A 15,604-nucleotide genomic window follows, 5' to 3' on the forward strand; every position below is an offset into this window, starting at 1 on the left:
AAAATGATATTGTTCAAAAAAATCAAAATATATTTTTATGAGAAAAAAAAATCATAAAATTAATATTAAATGTAGTACAAGAAAGCAATAAGACAGTCATATGAATTTTATGATTTTCACAAAACCGACAAATTACCAAGAAATGTTCTTGAAACTTCTCAAAGTGCATATTCGAATAAAATGGGATAAGCCAAAAACAGAAAAACAGAGGCAAAATTAAGAAAGAAATGTCACTCTCCGTATATATAAAATAAAAATAAATATACATTGACAATTTCTCTTCTTATCTTCAAACATATAACTCTCTCCAACCTTCTCATATCTTTATAGAATCCAAATTCCAATTTCAAACCATTCACTCGTCACACACAACAAAGTAATGTCTGCAGAACAAATTCTAACGTTGTTAGATTCCTTTTGGTTTGAAACAACAATTCTAACCAACAAAAATCCTTCAAAAGTTGAAGAAATTCTTCCTCAAGACACAAATCTCTTACTTGTTCCAACTCCAAACCTTGATGTTAGGTTCTATAGTGAGCAAAACTTGAGCATCATAGGATCTGTTTTCTCTGATTCTCCATCACCAAATTCAGTCCTCACCTCATCAAAGCTTAGAACAATCCCTTCTGAACGAGAATTCGGAGAATTCTCAACGGGGACTAGTAGTGAAAATCATCATCAGAAGGAAGATGTTGCATACACTAAGAAAAAACAAAGCCAAAGTTATAGAAGAAGGAGAAGGAAAAGTAGGAGTTTATCAGAGCTTGAGTTTAAAGAGCTAAAAGGGTTTATGGATTTGGGTTTTGTGTTTTCTGAGGAAGATAAAGATTCAAAATTGGTTTCATTGATACCTGGTTTACAAAGACTTGGAAGAGAAAATGATGATGCAGAAGAAGGTGAAGATGAAGAACATAAGAAGATTGATGAAAATGTTTTATCTGATAATAAGCCTTATTTATCTGAGGCTTGGGATGTTTTTGATCAAAGGGAGAGAAAAAATCCATTAGTGAATTGGAGGGTACCAGATAAGGGTAGTGAGATTGACATGAAAGACAATCTTAAATTCTGGGCTCATGCAGTTGCATCCATTGCTAGATAACAATGACCATAAAAGTTGTCATTTTGTTATGGAAGTTCTTAATGCAAATTTGTTTCATGTAATTTTGGATTTTAACTAGAATAATAAATGTACATATTTTGCAAGGTATTCTTAAAACATTTATGGACATTGGTATTAACCTTTTGTGAGGCATTTATTTTCTTCTATAGGTTACTTTCAATAGAATTAATCTTAAATGGTTGCTCAATAGGTCCTCAAGTGCTTACATTTCTTTAAAGTGTCGATCGAAAGTTACAATCCGAGCGGAATTTACATGCAAAAACAGTCGATCAAAAATTACAGTATGATTGGAAGCGTAACCAAAAGACATATTGAACAACCATCTTAATCTTATTTAAGGTATAGTGTATCTCTTCCAACTGAATTTTGGTTCGTTACATTATAAAAAACTTCTACCAATCTAATCTTTATTGGTGGCTTTTTTAGGCTTTCTAGTATTGGTCAATTTTGCTATTTTTTATGACAACTTTATTTGTTACTATGAAAAATCTTGATTAGTTTATTTCATGTGCGTGGTAAGGAACTTCAATAGCACAAAGACACGTTGCTTGGCTTAATTTGTATTTTATGTGCTCAATAATTGAGCAATACAATATAATACAGGCAGAACATTATACTGTTATTATAGATGTGGTGGACACGAGGTTAGATATCACCATGTTACTAAAATAATGTTGTTTAGTGAATAACAAGAATAATTGGGTGGGGCATTGGGTTCAAGAGAAAGAGACAAGTAGACCCACTCATCATTATTTCACTCTAGCTAGTGGAGGTTGTCTCTGCTAGAATTGTGTTGTTGTGATTGAAAATGTTTTGTCCAACGTGAACCACAAGTTAAATAAAATCAACAAGAGAAATGGAAGTTGAGATAACACCACTTGCTATCCATTTATGGCTTTAAATCACACCAAGAGTCGTGTTATGAATTGTGATGCTTAAATTTTTATTTATTAAGAAATTAAATCAGCTCATTCAAATGCGCGAAGAGAATCGAACTTGAGATTGTAAGGATAAACACACTTTTAGATCCCAAACCAATACCACTTGACCAACTCAAATAGGCTATGTTTGAAATATTTTTAGGGTCTTGCTAACCATTGCTCCCGAGGCAATGGTTAAAGAAGCCAAAAGTAGAATGTTTACATTGGTTTCAACAACATTTTGACTTTAAAAAAATTAAATTTATCACTTTTCACCATTTTCCAATGCTAAAATTCTATTTTTATCCCCTTGTCTAATGCTCCAAGGGCAATAGTTAGCATTCTCCATATTTTTAATACCATGTTTGAAACCAAAACATTTTAAAATGATCAAACTAAAATTTATTAACTATGTTTCTTCACTTCTTGATTCAAAAGTTATTTTGTAGAAGTCAAAGGTATTCGATCTTACTTATTAAGATACATATATTAAATGTAAGTAAGGAAAAAAAAAATCCTTTTGAAAATTCTTAGATTTTCTAAAAATATGTAAGTATATTAGACATAGTCAATGGGAAGAAGTTAAAGTGAAATTTCGAGTTCAGGATAGGATATACAATATTGGATGCAAACGTGTGTTTGTAAAATCTTTGAATAAAGAATTCAAATTAGGACATATTAATGAACTTGGAAGTTTCCTAATGAAAGTTGACATTGGACAATTAGCCAAGTTAATTTCTAGTTCTCTATTATATTTGCAAATCAATATCTTAAAAATCGAGTATTTAATCTCAACCCTCGTTTAAAAAAATCGAATCAAACCAAACGAAACTTTCAAGTCATGGTTAATCATTCGAAATAGGACAAAACAACGATCAAACGGCTCAAATAACCAAACTGTAAATGTTACTAGTGACAATGCAATTTGGTTTCTTGTGAAAACAATGTATATAATATGCTAGAAGCTCCGTACAAAAAAAATCTATTCGTTTTTGTTTCATAGTACTGCCAGAAAACTGGGACCTTAACGGCATAAAGAATCCTTATTTTATCATCAAATTGAGACAGAAAGAGTTATATTATACCAAGATTGAGTCACATGCAACAAAATGATTGTCATCAAAACACATTTGCCATTATTTTAGATAAAGATCATACGTATGCAATGACACTTGTCAAAGAATATGCTTGTAGATTGTAATGCTACAACCAATGATTTCAAGATACGCTTACGAAAGATTAATATTTATAATGTAAAATACTTTTGATACTATAATAATCCTTATTCCTTTAAAGCTTTGGTAGAAATAAATGAGTAGTACACGTCAATTCACATATATCTGATTTTCATTGTGTCATCTACATTAACCTTTAGCTGATAATGTTTTTCTATTTCATGTAAATCAATAATAATCAAATGACAAAGTTACACATCATGAGATGCATGTAAAAAAAAAGCTTTTCTTTTATTTACCCTTGTATATACTACTATAAATCATGTATGTTTGTTATATTTACCCAAATTACAATGACATGCTATATATGGATGAATTAATTACATTGGACAGAGAGGATATGTTATAGGGAGAATAAGGGTCCCTAGTCCTTGGTGGATGAGGTTGCCTCTGGAAGTTTGACTGTGGAAGGCTTAACAGCACCACCCTTCCTTGAGTATTCCCTCCATTTTCTAGCAGCAGCTGCAGCTCTTTTTGCTCTTTCTTTTACTTCCTCCTCTGCAAAATTATCATCATTTCAAAGACTATTTAGTGGAATGGAATAACAATAAAGGAAGATCTTGGTTGATTGACATTATGGTTTCTAATTATGAAAACTATACAACCTTCTTTTGTATTCCATACCTGAATTTTCGTAGTCTCTTGGTTTTCCTCGAAGATTGTCCCAGTATGAATTTGTTTTATCATAACCTTTCTGCTTCATCATTCTTGACCTCGCTTGTTCCTGCACGACACTCATAATTGTTTGTCATTTGAATAATTTTCATTGTTACTGTGAAACTAATGAACAATCACATAATTATCTACCAAAGAAAGAGATAATGAGGTTGAGGTGAAATTTCAGTCGCACAAAATGTTCACGTCATCTAAGACATCCCTCATTGATGTAAAACTAGTAGTCAAGTCACTACTGCATTTGTGCTCAAGTGGGTCGGACCAATCCTAAGAATTCAGAACTTCCAAACGAGTTTGATACAAATAAGAATATGGGACTCTCATGTCAAGACAGTCCTACATACTCAAGAGTGAACATCTAACATCTAACTCAATTGCACAAAACTAGCTTATGAAAAATGTTATGGCATATCATAATCATTTTCTGAACCATCAAAATACGTTTATGCTTGAGTAATACTCATCAAAATCAAAGAATAAAGAGAAATCTAACTTATTTAGAAAAGATGATATACCCTTCTATCTTTCAGGAACTAAAATGACATTACAAATTTTCAAGGATGTCAATGCAGTTATTCAAGAGCTAATGTCCGTTTACACTAATTTTGAATTCCATAAAGACCTTTCCCAAGATTAACAGGAGAAACAATGATAATTTAGGGGTTAATGCATACAAATAAGTTATTCTTAAGGAAAAAATGGTGAAAGTGAATGAGTTCTTACCAAGAATTTTAACTGTCTTTTCTCCCATCGGGTATTTGCCTGCCGTTATTATAGTATGGTTAGATAATATTAGAGGAGACAACACATAAATATCAAACATAAATGACCCAGTAATCTCTAAGTTATTACCATTCTGAAAACGTCGCCTAATGCTGATCCCATTCCTGAAAGCATTAGGGCAACCTGCTCGGATATAAGCAGCTCAGTAGTTGTTATAACTAGGAGAGGTAAACTTTATGTTTTCAAAAGTAAAGAAAATGTAGAAGTTTAAAGACTAAACTAATGTGGAGAAACATAAATTCTAAATCATGAGAAATCCATCAAGAAATTTTCTAGTATGAAAAGTTAAAAAGCAAGTGATATTTGCTCAAAATTGTTTGTCATAAATTAGTAGCCATCGAGCAGAAAGGGAAAAAATACGACATTATGAAATTATCTTACGAACAGAGATCTTAAGGAGGGAAAAGGAAGAAATAAACTTTTATGACTTTGGCCTTACATTGACTCTTTCTATACGGCGCATTTCGTCTTCAAGTAATGATAGTTGTGCAGCTGATGTCCAATGAATGCAGTCAACAGGGCTAAAATACAAAGAATGAATGTCAAATTAAGCTCAGAGATCTCTGTTAGCTTAGTTGCTTCACAAACAATGTTATTTTCATGCCAAAGGTCCTAAAAATTAAGTGTTTAACTACACCAAAGGAAGCATAACTGCATATAATATGTTGAACCGTTGAAGTTAAGAAATAATAGTGGCGCTTTATACAACATCGTCACCAAATAAAACATATCAGTAATATAGAATGGTGGTTAATGTAAAATTGAAACCTATTTAAAGAATCAAAACAACGAATGTATGATTATAGTAATGTTCATAGTCATAAACATACCAACTTTCAATAGCCGTTTGAATTAATTCAGGGTTCCCAAACTGATTGTATACTCTGGCTCTTCCAAAGTCTTCTTCAATTCCAAACACATCACAGGCAACATTGGCACAGTTTTTGCAGCCTGTTCAAAGATATTGAAGAATAATTACACAACACGCCTTGCAAAAACTCTAAATAGATCACATTAGCATCTAATCTAACAAAGGTAATGAAGGACTGTCTAGGTCTATCAATAAATGAACCATATCAATTAAGCACATAAAAAGATAGATATAAATGTCAGCGTTTATTATCTCTTCGGCATGATTTGACTGACTCCTCATCGAATCACAAATGCTTTTCAATAAAGGAAGTGTTGTCAGATTGTGAGGATAAATTACCAAAGGAGTTGAATTAAGGAAAGACAATTGAATCAAAATGTGGTAAGTATATGCTAAATATTAAGCTATAATAGTTACACTGACATAGATAGAACTGTTTGTTCTCGTCTGAAAACACAAGTCTAGGTCCCCGTTTCTGTTCAAGGTGAGTGACACCCTTAATTGGAGGATAACCTAGTACTTTAAGAATTGTGTAGAGTCTCTCTTTTTCTCTCTGCCTTTATCCTTTTATATGTGTCCATTTTATAGGGTTTGGGTCTGCTCCTTTCGTCAGGCCCACCCTGATTTGGGTACTTGGTCCCCACAGGATATTCACTCGTGATTAGCAATGATTAGGTCAGGTACGAAGGGTAAACGCGTGTCACACCATGTGTGGAACTGGAAGGAGCAAGCCCATAATTATGGACGGTGGCTCTTACTTGGTTAATCCCCATCTCCCTATCCAGTATAGTAGTTATGGGGGATGGTCCTATATGCTTACTCAGTCGTCCTAAATCGGACGTTTTTGGAGACAACTTACCCCTCCCTATGGAATTGAGCTTGGCCCAATGGTCTTAATATTTGGTACTGAACACCGTTAACATACAAGGCAACGTCGTAAGAGTGATTTGAAAATTGAAAGTACCTATGCAGCTGAATTCATCGACAAAAACATGATCCTTCGGACTAGAATCATCCATGAAAGGATTGATTGATGTCAAAGAATAGCCATGAATATCATCATAAACCCTGCGCTGAACTGGATCACTGAGCACCTGAAATAGAAAAGTTAGAAAACTTGAAACCACAAATTTTCAAGCATAATAAAATTGAAGATATCCAAAAAGGAAACCACCTCATAGACTTCATTGATGAAGGTGCAGAAATTAGTGGTCTCAGGATCATTGCCACTCAAATCCGGGTGGCAAGTTTTCATACAATTGTAGTATGCCTTCTTGATCTGCTCTGGTGTTGCATCTGGAAGCTGGTAAAAAGGACCAATTTAACAATCATTAAAAATCTATAAATTTTATTTCAGCATCCAATATATATAGATAAAGTGAAAAATTCACCTAATCATGGTTCAGAAAATATGAAAGACCCATATAAAAAATAATTTCACAGTTAAGAAAATCACTCAAATCATGGTTGAAAAGAAGTATGAAAGTTACTTTTTTGATTAACTAAGATATTCCTTGTTTGACTCATCAAAACTAAAACAAGTCGAATTACTAACACAAACCCCAAGTGTCAAATTTAATGAACCAAATTGACTATAAGACACATTTGAGAACTAAACTAACTAACTATATATAACCTAAATGGCAAACAAAAAACACATTTAGATATGTTTTTGTAAACTGATAAAAGGTTAATATTCACCACTCTATCACACCATTTTCACTAATATCTTTGAAATTCCACAAAAACACATGCATGATTGTTATTGTTCTAGTTGTAATAAACAGAAGAAAAATAAGAGTTTGATGAATTATTACCAGACCCAAAACTGCATAATAGTCTTCAGCTCCAACACTGTCACTGGTTGAAAATGATTCCTGTTCAGTAGCAACTCTTACCCTACCAAAACCTCTTCGTTTGCAACTTGGTGTTGCAAATCTCCATGGACTAACTGCAGTTTTTTGTTGTAGCATCTGCCATGAGCTTCTAGTACACAAAGATGAGTTGTGGATTTTTAGAGCTTCTGGGTATAGTGGAGTCAATAATTGAGCCATTAAAATCACCAATTGCAGTGAAAAGAATTTCAAGTGTTCAACGTAGAAATAAAATGAAAATATAAAAATGGAGGTTGATATTTTGATGGATGGAATTATTTTATTTTTAGAATTTTTGAGGTGGAGGAAATTTTGGTGAAATGAAAGTATCAAGGGGTAATGCTGAGGTGGCAGTGTGAGAATCAAAGACAACCACAGAATCTGGAAGAAACATAAGTTGAATCTAGAGAGCGAATAAAACGAGGTAAAGTGGGGTTTACCTACGAATGGCACGTGTCAACTCGTGTATATATGATGCATTATTGCTTGCGGTTTCCGATCTTGTACTTTTGTTTTCACGGATTCTAGAGACTTTTAACATTGAAGATCCTCTCCATAATTTCTTTTATTTGAAGAGATAAAAATATAAAGAAATTTAAAAATAATTAATAATAATGGGATGCATTTCATTAAATGGAATCAATCATTTATTTTTAGCAAATGGAGGTTTGGCGAACATGTCTTACAATCCAAATACAAATTGAAAATGTTTGAGCACATTCATATATATGGAGAAAAATAAATGAGAAAAAATTTAATTAGATCTTTCAATTATTTTCTCTTTTAATTTTTTCAATTTATGTGTGTGTTTAATCACTTTTTTTTCGTGTTTATGACCAAGTAATTAAGTATTTCTATGATTTGGCATTTGTAACTTTTGTCATTTGTACCTTTACTTTTTAACCATATGGGAGACATTTTCTTTTTCTTGCCTTTACAAGGGGAGTTCAAGAGTATATCAGAGGTGGGTTTGGTGGTTTGTTTCGTCATCATTTAAGATGTGGATCTCATGTTTCTTGAAGCAATTCTCGAGATCCAATGATATTTTTCATTTAGGATGTGGATCTCATGTTACATCAAGCAATTTCACTTATATACTTAGGACATCTATTAACCTGTTTTACAAGTAATCCAATGAAATTTCTCCATTTCTTATTCAAGTTTCAAGTAAGAGAATCAATACCGACATATATCCCTTATTTTTATATGTATTAAAGGTCTAAAGATGTTTGGACTTGAAAGATAAAAAAAAAATAAGGGAAATGTTAACGAGTGCTTCTGGGATATTCTTTAAATACTTTAAATGATAAATTTTTAATGAAAAGTTGTGTAATGAATATATTGAAAATTGTAACAGTTAACTTTTTAAAAGAATAATTACAAAATTTTAGATGCTTAAAGAGTGCCTCCACCCTGGAGGCACTCGTTAACAAGACCCAAAAAAATAAAGCATTAAGGAATTCATTCTCACAAGCGAGCCAAGAGTGAACAAGTCATATAGTTTGAAGTTGAAACAAGGCAGATTTGATAGGCGAGCTAGGAGTGATCTAGAAGCTATAAAGTCATAGACCTTTGTAATTTATGTTTTAAACAATTCACTTAGCGAGCTACATCTCACTAAGAAAATCATAAGGCAGTTTAAGGACTTGGTGTTGAGCAAACAGAAACCCAACTGTGAAGAAATAATGTCAATTTGCTTAGTGAGCGTCAATTTGCAAAGAAAAATTTCACGTTTACAAACTCTATAAATAGAGTTGCGCTTCTTAAATTTCAATATCTTATCATTCTAAAAGGCTACGAAAACGAATCTTAAATTCCAGTATCTTATCATTTTAGAAGGTTAAGGAAACAAATAAGACACATAGAGAGCTTGAAGATCAAGGTGGATCATCATACTTTGGTGGAATCATGAATTGATGCACCAATCCATCTCATTTCATATCTTGTTGCAAGCTGCATCACTACGAGTAGTTGTTGATGGAGGCTGAAATTAGTTGAGATCCGATGAGTTTCCTCAATTGTGATTCTTTTTACTTCAAGTGATTGACATTGAAGGAGAAACTTTATCCATAAGTTATGGGTTATTAGAGCATTACGTGTGGTTTTTTGGATTTTTTTAAGCTACACTAAGAAATGCATAAAAATAAAGATAAAGCTAGAAAGATAAATGGATAAAAATGTGAAGATAACATTTTTGATTGATTCAATGTGTCTAATTACAATGTATGATCCGGATATTTATAGCAAAAACCTATGTCTATTAGCCAAAAGATATAGCCTAAAATGATAATTTGCTTTTCTTGGCTAATTTCACTAGTTGTGCATGATAATTCCCTTACTAATGGGATCATGGCGCCCCATGTTTAACCTTGCGGGTTGTGCGTGATAATTCTCTTGCTAACGTGATAAGTTTTGTTTTGTTATACCATTGACTCTATACTTGTGCTTAATGTTTTTTCAAAATTAAACTTTGAAATTTATCGTTTTATTTTTAAAAAAAAAATACTAGGAATAGACTTTTATCTAAAGGACTTGTGATTTATTTGTAGATGCTAGTTGCGGAACATTGGGCTAGGTTTACAATCACAAACCACTATAAAAATATAATTCTATTTTATCGGTTAATTTAACAAGATATCAAAAGTTAAAAGATAAAATAGTTCTCTCATTATCTCTCTGGAGATATATGGTCAATGATACATAAAGATATACTTAAAACAAAATAGCTTCGTAAGTATACACCCTATTACCTAATCTAGCAATTTTATCAAACCAAATAAAAAAACATAAGTACCTATTACCCAGATAAAAATAAAAAGTAACACCCAAAGACAATAGTTATTTCATTATATGGTTGAGAACATGAAGTTTACAAACCTATCGATTCTTCTTCACAAACACCCAAAACTATATATAAGTTCTTATGCACCCACTTTAGGACCACAACCTACATACACACGTGCACACTCCAAAATAGTAGTAGCATATATTTTTTAGTTGGATATATGTGGTAGCAGATAAATAGCATTAAGCAACTGGATAAGAAGGATTGGTGGCAATTCCACATAAACCTTTTTTAGAATCAACGTTTCGCTTCAATTTCATGTACCCTTTCTCACCCCACCCAGTACCCCATGAATTTTTTACTAACCAATACTCAGTATAATCAAGTGATACACCATAACCAACAATAGTAACAACATGATCTGTATCAGTTCCACATTTTCCTGTAAAAATTCCACCTGAGTAAAACTGAAATACATAATCTCCTGCATCAACATAAACTGATACAGGTTGATTTGCCACAGCTTTTAGAAGATCATTTTCACTATTAGAAGGAACTTTCTCATACCCTTTAATCTCAGCTACATGCTTTGATTCCTTCTTAAATTTACATTTCTCGTCGGTTTCTTTGTAAGGGTAGTTTGTTTCACTTGCCATTCCTCCTTTCTTTGCAATAAATTTGAATGCATCTTCTAAGTAACCACCACTGCATCCACTGCTATTACCTCTCACACAATCTATCAGTTCTTGTTCTGATAGTGACACTAGTTCACCTGTTGTTATTTGGTGGATACCCTCTATGGAAGCCACAGTTGAAAATGCCCAACAACTACCTATATTTTTCACAAGTTCATATAACAACCAAAAAAATTGTGCAAGTATGTTAGAAAACGATAAATGTTTATTTTCATAGAAGAAAGTGATAAATGTTGTGACCGTAAAATATGATTAGATGTATATGTAAAAAAAAAAAATATTTGAAGGATGTAAACTTTTGTATAGTACCTACTTATTAGATTCTATGCTACTATAAAAAAAAATATATGAGTTTTGTTAACGAGTATCCTCAGAACATTTTTTATACATTCTAAAATGAGTTATTATTTTTTTTAAAAATTAAATATTTTGATTTTCAATGCATTAATTACACATTTTTTTATAAATACTTGTTACTTATGGTCCTTAAAGAGTGCCCAAGAGACATTAGTTAATATTTCCCAAAATATACTATGGACCGACTGATTTTTCAAATTGGTCTTAAATCGGTCTCTAAATTCGGACATTAAATAAGTTTGTAGTTGATTTAGAGACCAAGTGATCTAAAGTCACTAAGACATGATTGCTAATGTTAGTGACCATTTGACATATTTTTCGGTCTCTGAATATGTCTATATATCCATCATTATGTAATAGTTTTTTTAGTTAATAATTTTAGGGTTATTTGTTACATGATATGATTATATATGTTTTTAGTTTCTAAAAAATCGTGACCTTTAAGTTCAGTCCATATATAAATTTTATTTAATCTTAGTCTCTATTTTTATTAATTTTTACAACAACAAAAAAATTGTGTTTTTAGTCTCTACATTTTGTCCCTATAAATCAAAGTAATGACTAAAATTGTAAGGAATTTATATAATGATTAAACTTGAAGAAACATAAAGTTTAAAGACACTAAAATCAAATTTAATTCTTAACTCTTATTATAATATATATTTGGTTTATTATACGTACCACATGATCCTTGGTTTTTGATAGGAGTAACGGCACCTCTTTTCCTCCAATCCATGGAAGCTGGAACAGAAGTTACATTGTGATACCTGAACGACGTTGTTTCATTTAAAATGTCAAATTTATCATGCAACTTCTTGTTCCCATTAAGTGAAGCCTTAAATTCTTCATTAGTTAGGTCAGCAAAATGGTTAATACTAAGGTTGAAAGGTTTGTTTCCAACAGCATTGAACAATTCAATGAACTCCACATTATTCTTGAATATTTGAAAACGTTTTTCCTTCTCTGCAGCATCTTTGTAAGATTTTCCAAATTGTGTCATCCATTTCTCATGTTTATTTGATAAGTAGGGTTCAAGAACCCTGCTAGACATTACATAAGGGAGCATCCATGTTGTGAAAATGAGAAACATAGGTATAATAAAATTGTTTGGGGAAGTCATTTTCTGATTTTTTTTTTTTTTTCTTTTCTTTTTTAGTAGCTTTGATTTGTTCAAGTGTTAAATGTGTATTGTGTCACACACACTCAAAGATAATTGGGTTTGCAACAAAAGTGGTACCTTCGGTGATTTATATATAGTTGTGAACAAGGAATCTTCAATAGTGGATCAAAATAGTAATCACCACCACGATTGGAATAGAAATGTTTTGTGCACATTCAGTTTAGAGAAATGATATTTAAACAATCATTTTTAAATGATTTTTGTGATAACTCTTTTTGATATTTTTATTGTACTTTTATTCTCTCTCTTCCTCTTTATTTCTCTATTGTCTATTTTCTTTCTCTTCCTCTTTCTTTTTCTATTGTTATTGTCCAATAAAAAGAGAGAAAAAAAAAATGTTGTCACAAAAGTTGTTTAAAATCGGTTGGACAAATATCATTCCTCTTCAGAGCACCCTATAAATATACAATTCTGGTACGATATGAATTTTTTAATCATTATTTTCTCTTATCTTAGATGGAAAAAAAAAAAATAAGGCTAGATTGAGAGTGTATGATGTATAGTTTTCCATTTTGTGTGACCAATTTTTTTTACAGTAAAATTTCATCGATAACTAAGTTTCTAAACAAAACGAACAAAGATCATGATAAGACAAAAATACAACAAATAAAGGGTGTTGTGTAAAGGCCGAATATCCAAAAAAAAACTTATACACCTCAAACATTAAAACACCAACAAAAACACCATCTAACTAAGAACTACCACCAAAATCCAATACAAAAACCAACCATCAACGACATCAAAATCAAAGTCTAACCTCCACAAAACAATATAAACCAACATGTGTGACCAAATAACATATATCCAATTGAAAATGGATTTCTAATATGAACTGATTCTTGATGAAGGTCCAGCACTAAGTTAAGTGCGCCAAAGCTTTATTCCAGTCAATTGGTCAATGTTCAACAATTTTTGAATTCCCAATCCAATTGATTTTGATTAAGATGGCCACGTTGTCCTGTTTGAATAGTATTTATCTTTTGATAGCAATTTAATTTAATTTAATTTACATGCACTATTAGCAAAACTACTATTTTATAAATTCAATCAATTATTATTATAGACTATTAAAAATGTTTAACTTTAATTATAGTTATTTCTAAAGTTTTTTTCCTGAAAGAATAATTATTTCTAAAGTTTGCTTTTATTTTGAGAGTAAATGAAACATAACGAGAAAAACACGTTGATATGCTATTTCTAGAATGTGTAACTCTGTACTCAAAATTTACATGCGGCTATGCTATGTATGGAATGTGGAGCTCTGTAAAAGAATAGTTGATTGATCATGCTAGTTCTTAGAGTCACATCATACTCACATAGAAGGGTTGTTCAAAGCATGATCATGCTTGAACATAGGTTTAAAGGAAAGTTGTGGTAGATTAAGTTGGTTAGAAACATATTAAGGAATGTTTTACATTATCACGCAAACGAGGTTGATCAAAAAATTGGGTCGGTATGAATAAATTTAAATGTGGTTGTTTAATTTTCATCACATACATATTTTTGTATGTGTGTACAATTTTCAAGAAGACCAAGCTCAACATGTCAAGGAATACTTTGTATTATCACATAGAAGAGGTTGGTTGAGTAGTTGGGTGTGGTATAAATAAATATAAATGTTGTTGCTTAATTTTCATCATATACTGATTTTCATGTGCGCGGACAATTGCCAAGAAGATCAAGCTCAACACCCCCTTCATTTGGATGAAATTCACACTCGTTGGAATAATTTGCAGTTCAAGGATGACAATGTTCATAAGGATAGTTAGGCAGATCTATCGCTTCTACCATAACGAAATTCCGTTCAAGTTTGGTATTTTGGCTAGTGATAATATTAAGCGTTATCTCAGATAGATTGGTTTGGAGAAACGATTCAATGAGGTCAAACACTCTCTAATTGGTGATGGTATTGGCCCTACTCCACCAGATAAATGGATGATCATATCGGATATGGCTTTCCTTGTTACACAAAGATACAAGCATATGGTAGTTCTACTGTCGATCAATAAAGGGCAATTAGAAACCTTTTTCCCTTTATGTGGTGCACCTTTGCATATATACCGAATGATGTGTCTAGCGCATGTGAATGATAACCATTTTATTATGGTATATTAGAAGGATGGTTGTATAATTCCTCCCACTTTCGTTATATAGGGATGACATTGTCAAGATGACTCAAAGTCATGAGATTCTAGATATATACATAAGATGATTGCTTATAATGAATTAAGATTGGTGAAACATAATGAGTCTTGGCTCAGTATGAAAATTGAATCAAACCGAAGGAAATCAAACTAAATTGGTTCAGTTTTTGATTTTTAATTTTGAGATCCAATGAATTGATGAATTGAACCGACATCAACCTCACATTTTACTAACACTCTCTCACATCCTCTTGCTTACACTCAAACCTAACATTTTTTCACTAACACCCTCAGTCTCATTTGATTGTGTTGTGAACATGACGTTAAAATAGTCACAGGGACGAAAATGTGCTCAATGTTAAAATAATATTTAAAACTATTTTAAAATTTCAATACGTTGATGGACTATTGTCGCTAGTAAATAAAGATAATTGAGAAAGGGAATAATCCACGAATTATATTCTAAAACTATCAAAACGACAGTTAAATAAAAATAAAATTCAAACACACTTAAAAAGAAAGAGAAGAAGTATATAAAACATGGATAAGCACATAAACACTGGCTTAGGCTACGGTATGAGACCTGTATAGGTCTCTTACCGTGAGAGAGCTTTTTTTTTTTTTTTTTTTTCCTTTTCAAAATGGATATGGACCTTAGGATGTAGTTTATTTAATTGGATGGTAGTGATTTACAGTTGAGGTGACCTGATTAAATTAATATTGTTGGAAAATATTATATAATTGATGGTTTCATTTACAAAGGGTGATTTAGTCATTGAACCAAATTATTATTGAAAAATGCAGGATTCTCATTTATGGCAGTTCAGTTTTTATCATTAAAGGGACTAAAACATGTAATTATTTTTTTTTGAGATCTAAAAACAATATTCAATATATTTATCGGGACTAAAAACTTATTTAACTCTTGTTGTCTATTGACTATTCGATTACTAATATTCAATTAT

The 15,604-nt window shown here is 31.7% G+C and overlaps 3 protein-coding genes across 3 annotated transcripts; 1 reads left to right on the forward strand and 2 right to left on the reverse strand.

The window, feature by feature from the left end:
• Window positions 1-262: 262 nt before the first annotated feature.
• On the forward strand, window positions 263-1,252 carry LOC11445670 (uncharacterized). Its single transcript, XM_003607573.4, has one exon. It carries the CDS (start codon window positions 380-382, stop codon window positions 1,097-1,099), a length of 720 nt encoding a protein of 239 aa, XP_003607621.1. The 5' UTR covers window positions 263-379; the 3' UTR covers window positions 1,100-1,252.
• A 2,224-nt stretch (window positions 1,253-3,476) lies between these two features.
• On the reverse strand, window positions 3,477-7,779 carry LOC11445913 (chaperone protein dnaJ C76, chloroplastic). The gene is made up of 9 exons (XM_003607574.4): window positions 7,422-7,779; window positions 6,779-6,907; window positions 6,569-6,698; window positions 5,564-5,684; window positions 5,173-5,254; window positions 4,803-4,856; window positions 4,674-4,712; window positions 3,900-3,999; window positions 3,477-3,773 (listed from the first exon to the last, which is right to left on the reverse strand). Exons 1-9 carry the CDS (start codon window positions 7,656-7,658, stop codon window positions 3,640-3,642), a joined length of 1,026 nt encoding a protein of 341 aa, XP_003607622.1. The 5' UTR covers window positions 7,659-7,779; the 3' UTR covers window positions 3,477-3,639.
• A 2,522-nt stretch (window positions 7,780-10,301) lies between these two features.
• Window positions 10,302-12,523, reverse strand: LOC11446907 (senescence-specific cysteine protease SAG39). The gene is made up of 2 exons (XM_003607575.3): window positions 11,997-12,523; window positions 10,302-11,095 (listed from the first exon to the last, which is right to left on the reverse strand). Exons 1-2 carry the CDS (start codon window positions 12,433-12,435, stop codon window positions 10,506-10,508), a joined length of 1,029 nt encoding a protein of 342 aa, XP_003607623.1. The 5' UTR covers window positions 12,436-12,523; the 3' UTR covers window positions 10,302-10,505.
• Between the last annotated feature and the right edge of the window lie 3,081 nt (window positions 12,524-15,604).

Source organism: Medicago truncatula, chromosome 4 (genome assembly GCF_003473485.1).
Source record: "Medicago truncatula cultivar Jemalong A17 chromosome 4, MtrunA17r5.0-ANR, whole genome shotgun sequence".
Classification (NCBI taxonomy): Eukaryota; Viridiplantae; Streptophyta; class Magnoliopsida; order Fabales; family Fabaceae; genus Medicago; species Medicago truncatula.